Source organism: Cynocephalus volans, chromosome X (genome assembly GCF_027409185.1).
Source record: "Cynocephalus volans isolate mCynVol1 chromosome X, mCynVol1.pri, whole genome shotgun sequence".
Taxonomy (NCBI): domain Eukaryota; kingdom Metazoa; phylum Chordata; class Mammalia; order Dermoptera; family Cynocephalidae; genus Cynocephalus; species Cynocephalus volans.
The window spans coordinates 85,696,655-85,715,059 of record NC_084478.1 but is presented as its reverse complement, the minus strand read 5'-3'; the positions used below and the strand labels follow the sequence as shown (position 1 = coordinate 85,715,059).

At 38.0% G+C, this 18,405-nt stretch overlaps 1 protein-coding gene across 1 annotated transcript in view; it reads right to left on the bottom strand.

Annotated features, from left to right (window-relative positions):
- Positions 1-2,398: 2,398 nt before the first annotated feature.
- Positions 2,399-18,405, bottom strand: part of ATP7A (ATPase copper transporting alpha) — a 79,521-nt gene continuing 63,514 nt past the window's right edge. Inside the window, exons 15-22 of the mRNA XM_063085111.1 lie at positions 17,856-18,038; positions 15,927-16,143; positions 9,216-9,362; positions 7,860-8,002; positions 6,404-6,607; positions 5,574-5,691; positions 4,086-4,188; positions 2,399-3,673 (exon numbers count right to left, since the gene is read on the bottom strand). Of these exons, the coding sequence (XP_062941181.1) occupies positions 3,397-3,673; positions 4,086-4,188; positions 5,574-5,691; positions 6,404-6,607; positions 7,860-8,002; positions 9,216-9,362; positions 15,927-16,143; positions 17,856-18,038 (1,392 nt within the window). The 3' untranslated portion in view covers positions 2,399-3,396. The remainder of the gene's footprint in view (positions 3,674-4,085; positions 4,189-5,573; positions 5,692-6,403; positions 6,608-7,859; positions 8,003-9,215; positions 9,363-15,926; positions 16,144-17,855; positions 18,039-18,405) is intronic.

Below are 18,405 nucleotides of genomic sequence, written 5' to 3'. Positions count from 1 at the left end.
TGGCTACAAAAGGCATTTATTATCAATGCCATTAAAGAAGCTCTTTTTATTGAAGAACAAGAATTCATGCTTTGTCCATCATCTGGTTATTCAGACCAGATTGAGGAACTGCAGAGAGTTAGTGTAAAAATAGGATAATTTGACATGAATCTATACATTTTTTTTATATTTTGGTAAAATAATACTTTTGTTCTTTAAATATAGAAAAGAAATAAAACAAATCAAAAACCCAAAGAGAGTGATTCCAGAAATGTCTTTATTCTTTTAAAAATAACCAGTAACCAGATGCCTCACCCAAAGCAAATAACAAAATAGAGTAAAATAAATATTAAGAAAAATTATTTTAAAGCAAGATCCACAAATAATGGAAAAAATTCTCTAACATACATTTTTGATCTTAAGCTGTGTACAGAAAAGATATGCATGATTTTCTGGAAACATTTTATCTATGGTGCTATTTTGAACATGTACATCTGAATAAAGAATTTTTTAAAAAATTAAAGCACAATATAAAATTTGCTCACAAGGCATCAAATTTAACATTCTAAAATGTTGATACTAAAGTTGGAAAAATAACATTTCTATTTTCACAAGTGACAACCATACTTCTTTAGACTACAACACTAAATAAGCTAGTTGTATTTTAATCTTTGAAATTCAAAAGGCATCTTTGGATATTTAAGTTAATGGTGCCCCATGGTTGAGTCTGAACCAGTACTGGATATCACAATGTCCTTGTTATCTGAAGACTCAGGGCATGGTTGCTGAGTGAATACAGAAGAGTGATAAAGGAAATACAAATAAAGAACTTCAAATATTCAAATATCAAATTCAAATAAAAACCCATCTTCCTTCTATATGTGTGTATCAATATGTGTGTACATATATGTGTGTGCATATGTATGTGAATAAACATATACACATACAAACACATTTATAAAATTCGTTCTCACTAGCAGCTAGTTACTTAAAGCTAGTTACTAACTGCAAGTAATGTTTTTGATCCCTTCCATAAATCACCTCTCTCCTATGAATACAGCTTCTCTCTGAAGCTAATGGGAGTTCAAGATGGCAAAAGACACTTGTGGCAGAGAATTCAAATGTGGCTACAGATATTTAAAGCAGGACTCTTTCTAAACAGCATGTTTTCTGTTCTTGTAGTAAGAGCTGAAATTATATCCTTGATTATTCCCAGACTATAAGCTGCTACTCCCACAGTCCTATGACATGCATGTGAGGGCAAGAGGACAACTCAAACAGACACATAATAATAAAAATAGTAACTGGCTATGTTCAATTGCTAGAGAGAGAGGGAGGGAGAGAGAGAGACACATGCTTCTTTTTTCAATTTGGCTCTAAAGTGAGAAAAATCTATTATACATTTGTCATATCAGCTGTTTCTTCTAGAAGAAACAAGTTATGTTACAACTGGAATTAAAATAAGAAACAAATATTAAAACTCAAACTAGAAGCATGGAAGATGGCATAGGCATTGGTCAAAAAAAGAGCCTAAACATATAGACTCATTCATATTTCATTAAAATGAGTTTGCCTTTCTAGATTAATAGCACCTTCATCAAAAGATCACAAGTTCCATCTCTCTCTTTAAGTTAGCTGAGATAGATCTTTTCCAGATCTGAAAAGACAGCACAGAACAATGTTTGTGTGTGTGTGTGTGTGTGTGTGTGTGTGTGTGTGTGTGTGTGTGTGTGTGTGTGTGTGTGTGTGTGTGTGTGTGTGTGTGTGTGTGTGTGTGTGTGTGTGTGTGTGTGTGTGTGTGTGTGTGTGTGTGTGTGTGTGTGTGTGTGTGTGTGTGAGAACCTCATCCCCCACCCCAACCTGATTTTGGACTCTGTTCTATAAAAATGATTTTTTATTTTTATTACCAACCTCAAGGGGAGAAAATAACTAACATTCACTGAGTACAAATCCTATGTGCCAGGCATTGTGCTAGCTGCTTTACCTATGGCAATGGAAACAAAATATAAGGAATTTACTTATGAGTTCTCTTCATTTACATATTCTGCATATGAAATCCATCTTGCAATTAACAAGGAAATTTAAATAGTCATACAAGTACCAGATCTCTGACCAGTGTATTAGCTCCCAGACACTCACAGGGGAATTTCTAAATCCATGTGGCAAAGGGAACAAGCCCCTTAATTTGACAACCACACAAACTAGGCAAGTGCAAATGTTTTAAACTAGAGAAAAGTATATATTTGGCCAAAAGGTATCATAACTTACGGAAATTCTAATTTCTGTATCACAATTTACTGTATTTTTTGGTAAAAGCAGATTTGTGTAATAACATTATTTTAAAGTCATTTTGAGAGATTATCTGGAATACTAAAAGATAGTTAAAATCTATTAAATTATTTATATTAGCAAAGTGATTGTATTGTATCCAAAAAAGGCAAATTTAGTGAATCCAGGTAATTTTATATGACCCATATATGTTAAAGATAGTAGTGTTAATCTCTGAAAATCTTTTGAGTAGAAGGGACTCAAAGTGTTAAGTTTCTGGACTGAGACTGATAGACTGCACTAAGAATAACTTAGAGCTCAACTCAGCAGGAGTGAACTGAAATCTAGCACAGAGTTAGTGAGGTTGAAGGAAGAATTAATATAATTTTTTACAGCAATGGAAAGATGTGAGGCAGGGAACCCGGCAGACCCTTAATGTCTTTTGAGCTACAAAAAAAAGGGAACAAGATATTGGAAAAGTTTTTGCCAGTTATTTTTATCAATGAAAAAGCACCTAAACTTGGCTCACTCGAAAGAAGATAAAAGACACATTGGAGCATCTAACAAAGCAACTGCAAGGACAAGGATGTGGGGAGAGCAGAGGGGAAAGAAAGCCTGCAATAAATAAGGCACATCTATTTTTGAACAGTTTCAACTGTTTCCCTTCTAAAACTACATGCTTTATACAGTGATTTGAAAGTCATTGCTCCCCAATGGGGCAGGGATACAGGATCAAGAATATCCTAAAGGTCATGCTCTCAAATCTTTAAATTTTTAATTATCCTCTTTTGGGGCTTTTTTTTTTTTTTTTTTTTTTTTTTTGGTCAAAAAAAAATATCTATCACTTAGCAGCAATTCAGCAATCTCTACTTGTAGGATTTGTTGTAAACCTCACTGCTCTACCTTATCTGTTGCTAGTGAAAACAAAAAGTACAAGAAATTCAGTTTAAATAAAGCTAGTAGGTTCAGAGCTGATGCCCGGAAAAAGATATTTTTGCCATTAGACAAATGCAACTCAAATAGAATCCCTAATATAAGAGCGTAAGACCAACATAAAATTCTTCAACAATATTTTGAAAAACTAAGGTGACTTCATGAATACTGTGTCAGTGCATAAGAAGTTAAACTAGCAGTGCTCTCAGCGGCCTTTTACAATGCGGTGTCATCATCTTCCCTGAAGTCTCCCACCAGGAGTGAGTGCTTGTCAGGTTCACTGGTAACAACGCTGTTTAGGGAACGTTTATCAGACAACAGTGAGTTTATGGAGGCTCTGCTGTAATTAACAATCCGGTCCAGCAAACCCAATTTAGGAGAATTTCTCGAGGTGTCATCTATTCCAACATGAACGCTGATTTCTGAAGGACTCTTCTGTCCTATCTGGCTCCGGGCATGCACTTCATAATTCTCATAACTTGGTTTTCTGTAACTGAATACATGCAAACACACACACCAGTTTGAAATAACCAAATGTGGACTAGATGCTTGTTACTCACAACAAACGAAAGCAGGCGATTTAACTGATATAAAATGCACAAAGGTGGTCACTGCTGGGAAAGTAGCTCAAAATGAATTGTGAGGACTCAGTCACATGATCAGAAATCCTACTTCTCAGAGCCAGTGTACTAGATTTTACCCCACTCAGTGCTTGTGGTTGCTGTACATAAACTACATGAAGTGCCAATTACATAGGTAATTATTATTAGTTATTAGCTAACAATAATTCTTATGACTAAGAACAGTTTGGGCTTATCATTGATCAACACAATAAAACCTACCAAGACTAACTATGGATATAAAAGGAATATGAAATACTAACAAGAGCAAGCCATTGTACTTACAGTTTAAGGAAGAGAGAAGAAAGTACTACAGAAACAGATGAAGCAGCCATTGCTGCGGATCCCATCCAGGGCTGCAAAACCAAACCAATGGGCATAAAAACTCCTAGGAAACAATTTTGGGTTAGTTAGACAGTACTAAACAGATTACCAATGTGTTTTTAAAACATACATAGAAATCATTTCTGTTTGATATTTCTTCAGCATTTTATCCTCTTGATGGCAATTTATTTTGTTGCCAATTTGTCATTGATAGAGTGTTACTGTGAATATTCTTGTACTTATCTCCCTGTTCCTGTGTTTGAGAATCTCTCTAGGCTATATATCTAGGGGTAAAACTGCTGGGTAGTAACACGGGCACATCCTCAACTTTAGGTGGATGTTCCTCGGCTGTTCTCCAAAGTGGCTACACTAGTTTGCAATCCCACCAGTAGCGTACAGAGTTCATGTTCTACAAAGTCATCCACACTTGTTTTGGGCATATATTTTAATATTGCTCATATGATGGGGATGAAATAGATTTATTGTACTTTAAATTTTTAATGTGCTTATTTGTATTTTTCTATCTTTTCTACAGTAATCATATATTACTTGTAGAATTTTTAAAAATCACTTGCTCCACAAATTAATCTTACGGGACTTAGATTGTTCTCTTATTCTTTGTCCTCTCAGCATTTGTGTCCTTCTTGATAAACTGCTTTATAATTGTTCTCATGTCATTTCATGTCTTTCTTTGGCTCTCAAGCCAGAGAGAACAAGAAGAAAGTGATAGTTATTTCTCTTCTGTCATTACTAACTCCTACCATGTCCCTAAATTCAGGAGATTCTCATATGCATATTCAACAATTCTAAATTGCTTTTTCTTGGTCATATTCCTTTGCTCAATATCTCTCTCATCTGCTCTATCAACCTAAGAAAAATACCTGTTGAATATAATAGAATATTAAGTGAAGAGCAGAAAATTCTCGGTATGCTATAATCACAACTACTTAACAAGACAAAAACTGATGCAGAATAAAAAAACTGGAAGGAAATATACTAAACACTAACAGTGATTGTGTTTGGGTAGTGAGATTAAAGGTAAATTTTTTCTCTTCAGCAAAAAAATAAATAAATGATTACGTAAGTAGATACAAATGTGTGTGCAAGTATATGGAGAAAAAGATGGAACAACGTGGCAGAATATTATCAACTGGTGAGTTCAGGTGAAGGGTATACAGATTTGCCAATGTACCATTTTTTCCAATGTTTATGTAAGTTTATAAATATAAAGTTGGAGAAAAAAAGAAAAAAGAAAAGAAACCTGGCAGGATGTTCATATATGAACACTGCTGAAAATTAAAATTATTGATTTTAACATTACCTGTCACCACACCAGCAGTCTACATACAAAAACTAAGCTCAAAGCTAATAATAAGAAAACTAAAACTTCCAATATGGTAGGTCTCTAATAACTTCAGTGGAAAAAGCCATACTAATTAAGTCACATACCAGCAGCTATGGGAATTCCAACCAGATTATAAATTAGAGCAAAGACAAAATTTATCCGAATCCTCTTGACTGTCTTCCTTGATAAGTCAATACTTGCCACTACATCCAGAAGATCATTCTGAGAACAGAAATATTTATGATATTAGTAAAAGACTAAATTAACTAGCAACTTTTGCATTTGATGCTCTGCATATTGAAGATTATGTACACTTTAGAGTAATATGTGAATTAACTAAGTATCTCAGCTATTGCTAAAACCTAGAGTCAGCTTTGGAAGATGATTTTCAGAAAATTTTCTGAGGGTTCTGAAAACACTTTTAGGGTTGTATGCTGGAACAGGAATTAAATCTCAGCAAATATTTGTCAAAGATAATTTTTTTTTTTTTTTTTTTTTTGTCTTTTTTCGTGACCGGTACTCAGCCAGCGAGTGCGCCGGCCATTCCTATATAGGATCCGAACCCACGGCGGGAGTGTCGCCGCGCTCCCAGCACCGCACTCTCCTGAGTGTGCCACGGGCTCAGCCCAAAGATAATTTTATTATAAATACATTCCTAAATCTTATTCTTCACTTCAGAAGCTTGTAATTCTTTTTTTAAATTTATTTTTTATGTAACAGAGGCTTGTAATTCTCATCACTTGCTTAGCTGGGTTGAGAAAGTCAGGAAGTAACTAGTAAGACTTCCCATACTGCCACCCCAGATTCTCACAGTCTCGATGGTTGGGAACATGGGAATTAGTGCAGAATCATTGTGCTAGATATACTTTATGACACTACCACTGATGGTGTAGGGCAGTCTCACACTCCTCAGAGATCAGAATACACGACTTACCCTTATTAAAACCACATCGGCTGCTTCAATGGCTACATCTGTGCCTGTGCCAATGGCAATTCCAACATTAGCCATTGCCAGAGCTGGGGAGTCATTGATTCCATCTCCAACCATTGCTACCCGTTTCCCCTCCTCTTGAAGTTGCTTCACTTTAGCAACCTTGTGGGAAGGTAGAACTTCTGCAAAAACCTTAGAAATGCCAACCTACGTGAGAAAAATAAACTCAATCAATTTGTTTCAAGAAATGATACTGAATACCTGAAACATAACTAAGCAATAATGGGCCATCATTTTTCAACCACCAGATGTCCACATTTTAAAAGACTGATAATATCCAGTGATAGCAAGGATGTGGAGAAATGAGCTCTCTCACACACCGTTCATGGATGTGTAAATTATACTGTTTTTTTGGAGGGCATTTGGCAGCATCTATTAAAGTGTGCACATCATTTGGTCTAGCAATTCCACTTCTAGCTACATTTTAAGCAGACTTATACATATACAAAAAGATGCACATCCAAGGATGTTCATTATTGCCCTGTTTGCAACTACAAAATTTTTAAAACTGCCTAAATGTCCATCATTAGGACAATGATTAAATAAATTATTATACATCCATACCATGGAGTTTCAGGCAGCAGTATAGAAAGAATAGAATAACTTTATATGTTCAGACATGGACAAAGCTCCAAGGCATATTGTTATGTTTAAAAAAAAAAAAAAAGCAAACTACTAAACAATCTGTACAAAATGGTCCAATTGATGTTGAAAATACCAGAACTATGCATTTGCATATGAACACACATGCATATGAAAAATGGGGGGAGGGGATTAGGACTAGATAGGAAGCATGGGAAAAGGGTGACAAACATTTTACTTTACATCTTTCTGTATTTTTTATACAAGAATGTATTCATATATTTCTCATGTTATTTGCTAGAAGAGGGGAGAAGGCATTCCAAAGTAGAAAAGATTGAAAAATTTTGGAGGTAAGGCAAATGTGGGAGTCAGGAGCAGAAAAATGGTATATCAAGGTGGTGCCTTAAGAAAATGGTTCCATCAATGGCTTTCAGGGTGGAGTAGAGAGGGACATGTGTGGAGCTCCTGCCGTATTTCAGGCATGAGATCACGAGAGCCCGGCTTAGGCTGGCAACACTGGTGAAGAATATGAGCAACATTTCAAAGGAAGCATCAACAGAAACTGATGCACAGTGTCACTCAAGAATCCCATGAGCTAAGCAAATATCTTTTTACTTAGACTAGTAACACACAAAGCCCAAAGTCCTTCCAGCATAGCATGCTAATTCTTCCTTAAGGAACCAGATAGGACTACTCAATGTAATGAAAATAATAGGTACTGGGAATTTCTTAGCATCTGAAGGCAAGAAATACAATGTGTGTGAAGCATTAGAAGTTACCACATACCCCCAGCCCAACAATTAAGTAAACCAATTACCTGAGAAGCAATAGATCTAGCTGTTTTACTGTTGTCTCCAGTCATCAGAACTACTTCTAAGCCCATAGATTTCAGAATATGGACAGCCAGCTCTGCTTCCGGCTTCACTGTATCAGCAATGGCTATCAAGCCACACAGCTCATCTAAGTTAGGAGAAGCAGAAAATAAGAGAGTTTGGAATCCGGTGAAAGCAGAATAATATTTTGACTTAAAATTTCAGAAAGAAATGAATTTTAAGTAAAGTTGTTCAGGGCTTAACTTAACTCAAAATATCTCTAAGCCCACACAGACTTTAGGCCACAAACCCTGTGACAAACCTCTATATTTGGTTACGAAAATTTCACAGAGTAAAGTAAGGGTTACTAATGAAGGTGGTAATAGGAAAATGAAAAGAGAGATCTTAAAAAAAAAAAAAAGAAAGAAAGAAAAGAGAGATCTTACTGGATACTAAAAGACATTTTTTCTTTCCTTAGACAGGTATTTGCCAATGGGCCCAAATACTTTAGCTAATTTAAAGGCAAATGAAACTGAAAACCAATACTTTTTTCTATTTAATGTGTGTGGGGTGTGTGAATGGAGACAAAACTGGCATTTTATACTGGGAAAAAAATTACTGCAAGTATTTATTTTACTCCTTTTAAAAAAACAAAGTAAAATGGTATTCTCTGCTTCTTCCTGGACCTAAAAAGGCCATAGTAAGATACTGCCTTCTTACTTAACAAGGATTATAAATGTTGAGTAATTAATCTCACAAGTAGAAATTTACCCTAAGAAATAATTTAACAAGAGAAAGCACCTAAAGCCTCAAAGATGTTTATATAGCAACACAGGAAAATATTATTAAGTAAAATAAAGCATGATAAAATAGTATGTGTAAGAGGAATTTTAAATTTTTATTCAATTTTTGAGGTGAAATTTACATGCAATAAAATGTACCCATTAAAAAATAGTATACATACTACTACTGTAATTTTGTAAATATAAATCAACAAAACCAGGAATGGAATATATGCAATTAAAACTGACACTGTTGGGATGATAGGATTATGAATATTATCTTATTTTGCTATTATTTTACTGTTATGTTATTTTTAGGCTTTAAAACAATTCTTTACTAGCTTTCATTTAAAACATAGGCTAAAAATAAATAAATAAAAACAAAAATATTAAAATAAATAGATAAATAAAATAAAGTTAGGCAGATACAAGAGAATTTTTAATCAATCAGTAAAAATCATATGTTGCTAACATTTTCACTTTGCATTCAAGCTGCTTTTGAATTACCTTTTTCAAAACTAATTTTTCTGAAGTTTCTCAAAAATACACATAAAATAATAACTGAGTGGAAAACCTTACCGTCAACTGCCACCAGTACAGCAGTCCGACCTTTTCTCTCATGTTCAGTCATGAAATCATCTATGTCGTTACTAATGATGAGACCGTTTCTAGTCATCCACTCCCGGTTACCAATGAGGACTTTGTACTGCTGAGCATTAAGAGCATCTGAAAGTAAGTACAGAAATAACATTCAGTGAGCTCATTTCATCTTTATAATAACCCCATGAGGCAAGTTCTTTCTATCTAACCTTGTACAGTCTCTACACTGTAGTATTGGTAGAACACAGCCTACAACAGTGATTTTCAAATTTTCTAGGAACATACTCTGCTCTGCCATGCCTCTGGGCCTTTGCATATGTTGCTGCCTTTACCTGAAATGTCCTTACCCCTCCTCTCCAAATAGCAAATCCAGCATATTCTTCAAGAGCCAGTTCAAATGTTACTTTTTTGGTGAGGCTTCCCCTTGGACTTCCATAGCAATTCAATTAAATTCAAAATAATTATTGTGCATTGGTAGATGTGGTTGGACAAAAACATATAACCATGTTGATGTCTCATTTTAAACTAACTTTAAGTGGGCCCTCAGTGCTGTCTGGCAATTTGACTATATTTCCCTAGTCCATTCATTCTCCATTTCTTCTAGATGGCTATTTCATACCTTCTCCTCTCCCTTCAAATATCCAACTTCTCCTCCCCCATTCTCATACCAGATGATGACTACGCTTCCTACTTTAGAAAGAACATAGAAACAATCAGAAGAGAACTTCCACAAACTCTCATTGCCACATCTACCCAACTACATGTGCCTGCTGTGTCCATATAATCTACCTTCCCTTCTGTTATTATAAACTGACCCTGCTCCTATTTAGGGCCAACCTTTCCACTTGTGCACTAGATCGCCCTGCTTTGCCTATTCTAGAACATCTGTCCAACAATTCTACCCTTTCCTGCATAATCAACATTTCTGTCTCTGCTGTACATTGTACTATCTTTAAAACAAAATTCTCTTGATCTCACCTACCTCTGTAGCTACATTTCTCTGCTTCTGTACTTAGCAAAACTTCTCAAAAGTGTTGTCTCCATTAGTTCTCTCCAATTCATATCTTCCCAGTCCCTTGTGACCCAGTCCAATATGCTTTTGTCTCTACTACTCCAATGAATTGTTCATACAGCATAAACAGTGATTTTTTCTTTTTTTGGCGGCTGGCTGGTATGGGAGTATGCCAGTGACCTTTACTTTAATAAACCTAACGGTTATTTCTCAGCCTCATCTTACTTGCCTTATTAGCACCACTTAACACAGCTGTTGACTCTTTCCTTCTAGAAACACTTTCTTTGCTTGGCTTCTAGGACACCACATTCTTATCAGTTACCTTTTCACTCACCACTTCTCGTCCTCTTTGCCGATCCCTCCTCATCTCCCTGACCTCATAATTTATAGTGCTGTCAGGCTCAGTCTTTAACTCTTTTTTCCCGCTCTATCTACTCTCACACCTGGGTGTTCTTCTCCAGTCTCATGGCTTTAAATACCATCTATACCAGCACTGTTCAAGAAAACTTTCTATGATGATGGAAATCTGCTCTACTTAATACAATAGTCACTAACACACACGTGGCTATTGAGCACTGATATGGGACTAGTATGATTGAAAAGCTGAATTGTAAATTAAAATAAATTTAAATTTAAATTTAAATAGCCACATGTAACTAGTGGCTACTACACTGGACACCATAGATTTACAAACAGATGCCTCCCAAATCTATATCTCTGACCCAGTCTGTTTCCTGGAACTCTAGACTTGTGTAGCCAACTGCCTACTTGATCTTTCCATTTATATGACATCTCCACTTGGATACCTACTAGGTACTCAAACTTAACATGTACAAAACTGAACTCCTGATCTTTTCCCCAATAATACCCCTCCTATAGTCTTCCTCATCTTATTTAAATGGTAACTACATCCTTCTAACTGCTCAGGCCACAAACCTTGGCATAATTCTTGACTCTTGTTTCTCTCATACCCCATATATCCAGTCCATGAGAAAATGTCACCTCTCCCTTCAAGACACACCTAGAATATGACCACTTCTTACTACTTCTACTGTTACCATGCTGGTCCCAGGCACCATTATCTTTCAGCAGGATTATGGCAACAGCCCGCTAACTCATCTCCCTGCTTCTGCCCTTGCTCCCAACCCCCTTCTCCACAGTGTATTTTTACCAGAGCAGCCAGAGTAACACGTTTAAAGCATTAAGTTAGATTCTGTCCCCACTCTACTCAAAACCATTAAATGGCTTCCCATCTCAGGGTAAAAACCAAAGTCCTTTCTATGTCCTTACATGATCTAGTCTCACACCACCTCTCTGACCTCGCCTGTTACCCCTTTCCCTCTTATTTACTCTGCTCTTGCCACACTGTTCTCCTTACTGTTCCTCAAAGAAGTCGAGCACACTCCCAACTCAAGGCTTCTGTACTTACTATTCCTCCTGCCTGGAATGTTCTTGTCACAGATATTCACATAGCTTTTTCCCTCAACCCCCTCAGGTCTTTGCTTAAACACCACCTTCTCAGAGAAGCCTACAATGTTCACCCTATATGAAACAGGACCCACTGTTCCCAGCACTCCCTATATCCTTTCCCCTGCTTTATTTTCCTCCATAACACTATCTCCATCGGATATACTATATTTTCTTATTTATTTGCTCACTGTCTTTGTGTTCTCCCACCAAGAATGTAAGCTTCATGAGACAGGAACTTTGTCTAACCTGCTCACTCCTAATGGTTTAGTTCCTTGAATAGTACATGGCACATAGCAGGTGCTCAATAAAAGTTGTCAAATGAGGAGATCCAATCAAGATGCCAGAATAGACGGTCCGCAGTGCCACTCTCTCCCACAAATCAACCAAATTTACAACTATAAAAATGTAACATCAGCCAAGCCGGGGCAGCTGGAGCTCAGGAGAAGAGGAGGAGAGACCTACAGAGTGCATGAAGTCGGGAGAAACTATGATGAGAGAAAGAAAAAGCTGCTCTGACCATTTAGGGCCGTGGCTGCTTTAAGGCTCAGCTGCTGAGCGCATGGAGGAGCTGGCAGAAGCCGCAGCTGTGCCCTTCAGATGGAGTTACTCGGAGGCAGCAGGGGAGAAGAGGGCCTTGGTGGCCCCCAGGACAGCAAGACCACTAATAGGGTTCACGTGGACCCACGCAGGAGTAAGGAGCCAGAACATCTGAAAAAAGGGAGCCATTCAGAGGCCGGTGAGTCATCGCAAGGGACCAGCGCAGGGCCCGTCCCATGGGAAGTGTTTGCAGCATGGGCGGTGGGGGAGACAGGCCCACCGGGAGAACACTGGGACACAGCAAGGACAGCTGATCTGCCCCCCAGTCAGCACAGGACCACTCAAAGGAGACTGGTCAGGAATGCAGAACTGCATGTGGTACAGTTTGATGAAAAAACTCAGGCCCAGATCAGAGATTCTACAGAACACAGATCCACCGGGTCTCTGGAGAGTCGGAAGTACCTGTAAAGTCAACCATTAAACCCTGAGCTGCACAAAAATCCTTCCCTAGGGAAACAGCAGCAAAGTAGCAATTTAAACAACCACACACTCAAGTACTGGTTTCCACAGGAAGTTCCCCCATGTTAGAAGCAGAGGACAAAAAATTAGTTCCGGCCCAGGCACACCACCAGCACCTCGGGGCCTGCCTGGGAACTGGAGGCTTGGATCTGGGGACCGGACCCCATTCTCACTTCCAGGCAAACTGCACCAGTGCCTCAGTGCCAGCCTGGGGACCTGAAGCATGGAGAAGGGGACTGGACCCCTCTCCCACAACCAGGCACACCATGCCAGTACCTTGGGGCCCACCCAGGGACCTAGGGCATGGAGAAGGGGACTGGACCTCTCTCCTACAACCAGGCACACCATGCCAGCACCTTGGGTCCCACCCAGTGACCCGAGGTATGGAGCCAGGAACCAGACCCTCCTCCCACAACAAGGTACACCACACCTTTACCTCAGGGCCCACCCAGGGACCCAAGGCTAGGAGAAAGGGACTGGACCTCCCTCCCACAACCAGGGACACCAGGCCAGCACCTCGGGGCCTGCCCGGCCCAGAGGCATGCAGAAGGGGACTGGACCCTCCTCCCACACCAGGCACAAAACGCCAGCACCTCAGGGCCCACCTGAGTACCCGAGGCATAGAGAAGGGGACCAGACCCTCCTCCCACAACCAGGCACATGGCGCCAGCACCTTGGGGCCTGCCCAGGGACCAGAGGCATGGAGAAGGGGACCAAACACACCCCACAACCAGGCATACTGCCAGTGCCAAGGAGCATGCCAAAAACAGCACCTCCACATGGGTGGCCCACCACAGCCACCACAATAACCATGACTGCTGCAAAAGTGGCTAGACGCCACAGCCACCACACTGAGGGTCCGCCAACCACTGGAGTGCATTCACACAAGGAGAGTCACCAGCAGAGACAAAGAAAAGAAGAGGATGTCTCTTTCCACAAAACCCATTTCAGAGTGACAGAAGCATCTGCTCTATGATAATATTGGGGGACCTGATCACACCTCTCAGCATTGGACAGATCATCTAGGCAACAAGTTAACAGAGTGACCATTATTATTTCAGAAGGAGAGAAGAAATCTAGGGCAATTAGAGCGGGGAGGGGAAGGGAATGGGAGAAGGAGAGATGTTGGACAAGGGGCATAAAGAATAATTACGATTTGTAACAATATATATGCTAGTAATATCGATTTAATCAACATATCTCAACGTTCAACCCCCAAAATATGTATAATCGATTTTGATTCAATGAAAAAAAAAAAAAGTTGTCAAATGAATTTCCTATGTGTCAGTGTGCTTGATATTAGAAGTTCATAGACAAATAAAGAAATCACAGACTAGTAGAAACAAGCAGGCAAATAATTATCACGCAGTATGCCTAGTACACTAATAGAGATTAAGTATGGTTATTAACTCAAGAAGAAGAGCAAATATCTCTACCAGCATATGTCAGTCATTGAAGAGAGATGTGAGCTGGGTCTTGAAACATAAGCGTAAGTTCACAAGCCATTTTGGGACAAGAATATTACATAGAGAAAATAGTAAATGAAATAATCTAATAATCAGGAAATGGCACACTATAAGGAAAAACTGTAAGTAGTTTGGTATGGATGGAACACAGAGTACCTGTGGGGCAGTGGAAAAAGACAAGATGGGTGATGTAGGGAGGCAGGAGACATATCATGGGGAACAAAGTTCAGAGAAAATGAACTTTTTCCTGCAGTAGAGAGAGAACCATTAAATCTGGGATCCTTAACAGAGACCCATAGATGGACTTCAGGACATATGTGAACCTCTTGAAACAAAAATGTTCTGAAGGGTGGGTCCGTAGCTTTCATCATATTCCTCCAAAGATCCATGATTCAAAAATAGTTTATAAACCACAGCAATAAAAGGTATCGATCAGAAAGTGACAGGATCAGATTTGTATGTTAGCAAAATCACTCAGGCACAAATGGGTAGGGAGGTGCTGTAACACTTAGGTGGGTAGATCATGTTTTGGGGGCAGACAGATTGATCAACATGAAGCCCAGGAAACAGGCCTTGGCTAGCGATATGGATTTTGGAGTGGTAAGTGGACAACTACGGGTAGCAGAGTAAGTGATGAGCCTGAGATCACATAGAGAGAGTATGCAAAGTGAGAAAAGAAGACAACAAAACCCCGGGGACATCCAACATTTAAGAGCAGGAGAAAAGAGGAATCAAAGGTGAATGAGAAGGATTAGCCAGGGATGTGAGAGAAGAATCTCAAGAAAGCAGCATCATGAAATCAAGGGAGAAAAGAGTTTTAGAAAGGAAGAAATGGTCAACACTCAAAGTGAGGTCATGCAGAATGAAGACTGAAAAGTGACCACTAGAGAGGGCACTGAGGTCCGCGGTCATCAGTGGACTTAGAATAGTTTCTATAATATGGATGGGGCAGAAGCCAAACTGCAGTGAACTTAGGCATGACTTTGCAGAGATTAAGTGAATTCAGGAAGCTTAGACTACTCTTTCTAGAAGCTTAGATATAAGGGAAAAGAAAGAATCTAAATGGGAATATAGATGGGAAAGGACAGAATCTAGATGAGAATATAGTGATTTTCATGGAAGAAATATTTATACATCTAGGAAAAGAAGCTACTACAGAAAGAGATGAAAAATAAAGCAGCAAGGGAACATAAGAGAAAGAGGGAGGTCCCTGAGGAATCAAGAGAGGGTGGGATCTAGAGCAAACACGAAGAGATTTATTAGGCAAGATGAGGGATACCTCTTCTCCTGAAAAAGGAATAATTCTGGGTAAAAAATATTTAAAAGAACACACGCCCAAGAACCCTAATTTTCTATATGAAAAATAAGGTAATTTACAGAGGTGACGAGGGAGAGGATCACAGGATCTTGTGAAAGATATAAAATGTTGGGAGTAGTTGTAGTGAGAAAAGGATCATGGAAGATCAGCTAAGGCTAGACATCATCACCTATAGTGGTATCAATGGGCACAATTGGGAAATACTCTCGAGTAACTTGAGTGAACTGATCAGAAGGCATGTGGTAAAATTCAGTTGAGAATGAAATCATGATTCCAAGTTATGTTTCTTATATAACAGTTCGGGGTTATAAAGTTAGACATCTGTTTGTAACTGCCTCATAATTGGTACTAAAAGTAAATTAGCTTACTTGAGAGCTGGGCATCAATAATCATGGAAGACGAAGTTGATGACTGTTCATTACTTGCATCAGTTTGAACCAGGGATGCATTTTTAATATTATTTTCCTCTATTTTCCAGTTATTCTTATGCAGCAAGCCTTCGATATTGGTGACTTTACAGCTAACACCACAGCCTGGCACAACCTGGAAATCTATGCAGGTACCCAAGGTTTCTGTGTCCAGCTCCTAACAAATAGAAACAGAAGTACTTCCTCTGTTGTTTTGAGAATTCAAGGTCATCCACTAGCAAGATCAAAGATTACTTCTGGTTAATTCTAAATGTTTAGACACATGCTATATGCCTGGTTAATTCTAAATGCTTAAATGCTTAGAATAAAACCATCACTTATCCTTGCCTACTTGACAGTGGATTTTGATAAGGATGAAGGAATAGAGCCTTGAGCATGACATTCAACGTTACAGGAGAGCCTCCGAATCCTTTGTTTGAATTCCACTCTCTAAAATTTATAGAAAACATGGAAGGCTTACCAATATTCTCTGCCCTTTCCCGGAAAAAATTACAAGTTAAATTCTTAATTCTATAGTCAAGTTAGGTTTTCTATTCAGTACAGGGCAAAGGGTAACAAAGAATAGGGCCTTTAGTTACCAGAGGGCTCTCTAGTCTGATTCTGTGTTCTTAGCAAGCCAAAGCATTCTGAAGGTCACTGTTTCCTGGCTCTTTATATCTTCATCCTTTCTGTTGTGTGATTTGGGTATAAAGAAGCCAGGTCAGTAACAGTTAATACGTAAAAAGGAAAAAAAATAAAGAAATGGTAACACCAATAGTAGAAATTGCCACATATTAAGTGTAAAATTAATGTGAGCTAATTCATAATGAACTTATATAAGGACAAACAACCCTATTGAAAAATAGGCAAAGGATACAAGCGGACAAGTTAAAGAAAAAGAAATTGAAATGCCCAATAAACATATAAAAAGAGACTCAACCTTACTCATAATTAAGGAAATGCAAAGAAAACCATCAACAAGTAAATATTTTTCACTTATTAAACTGGAAAAACTAAAGTACTGGTAAGAATGTGGGGAAATGAACACCTTTTGGTGCAAGTATAAACTGGTATAACTGTTGTATGGGTGCTGGTAAAATTCATCATATGGGCATTATTAATATTCATCAAAATTTAACTGCATGCATCCTTTTATTAGCAATTGCACTGATAGGCATTTAATGTAGAGATAGACTTGCAAAAGCTGACAAGGATGTTCAATGTACATAGTACAAGCCAAAAAACCAATCATACAACAGAATACAATGCAGCCATTAAAAACAATGAGGCAGCTCTGTATTTCCTGATATGGAAAATTAATTTAATAAAATAAAAAAGCAAGACTGGTCACTGTGTGACCTTTCTGTGTAAAGTTTAGAAAATGATAAATATATATATGTTGGTGTATGCCTTAAAAACAGTTACCAGCTATGCACTTTTGTGAGTATACTAAAAATTATTAAATTGTAAACTTTAAAAGGGTGAACTTCATAGTATATGATTATATTTCAATAAAGTTGTCATTTAAAAAGACTATTAACAGGTTAACAGTTGTTAAACTTTGGAGAGAAGAATTATGGAAGGGGGCAGGGAGTGAGGCATTACGTAATTCTCTGATCTGAATTTTCCTGCCATAAACATGTATTACTTCTATTTTAAGATTTATGTCAACAGGAGTTATCTGTGAAGTAGGATTACAGTTCATTTCTGTTTTTATCTTTAAATTTGTCTGTATGAAGAAACTGATATATAAAATTAAATGAAAAAATACAAGTCTCTTTAGCCTCATACCAACCATATATGTAAATCACAGCCAAATACCAGTATAAGTCTGATCTGGGTGATTCCTACAGGACATGACTACATTAATAAACAAGGAAAAAAATGTACCTGCTTGCAGTATTTGGTTATAGCTGCTCCTAGAGGGTGTTCACTGTTACTTTCAGCAGTTCCCACAATGGCTAGAATCTTCTTGCGTGATATTCTGTTACTTTCCACTAGAACCTTTACTTGATTCACTACTGGGGTTCCATGGGTAATGGTTCCAGTCTTATCAAATACCACTACCTTTACCTGTAAGAAAATTAAAATACAATACAGCTCTATCACTTGATAATCCTTAACATCACCTTTCCAGAAATGAGAAAAAGGTTCGCTTTGACAGATTACTACAGGTTGAGCATCCCTAATCCGAAAATCTGAAATCGAAAATGCTCCAAAATCCCAAACTTTTTGAGCAATGAGATGATATTCAAAGGAGAATTTCAGATTTTGGATTAGGGATGTTCAACTAGTTATCTGCAAATATTCCAAAATCTGAAAATAATCCGAAATCTGAAACAATTCTGGTCCCAGGCATTTCAGATAAGGAATACTCAACCTGCATTTTGTTTCTTAATAAACTGACTTTTGACTTAATTTGACTTCATAAACTGACTGT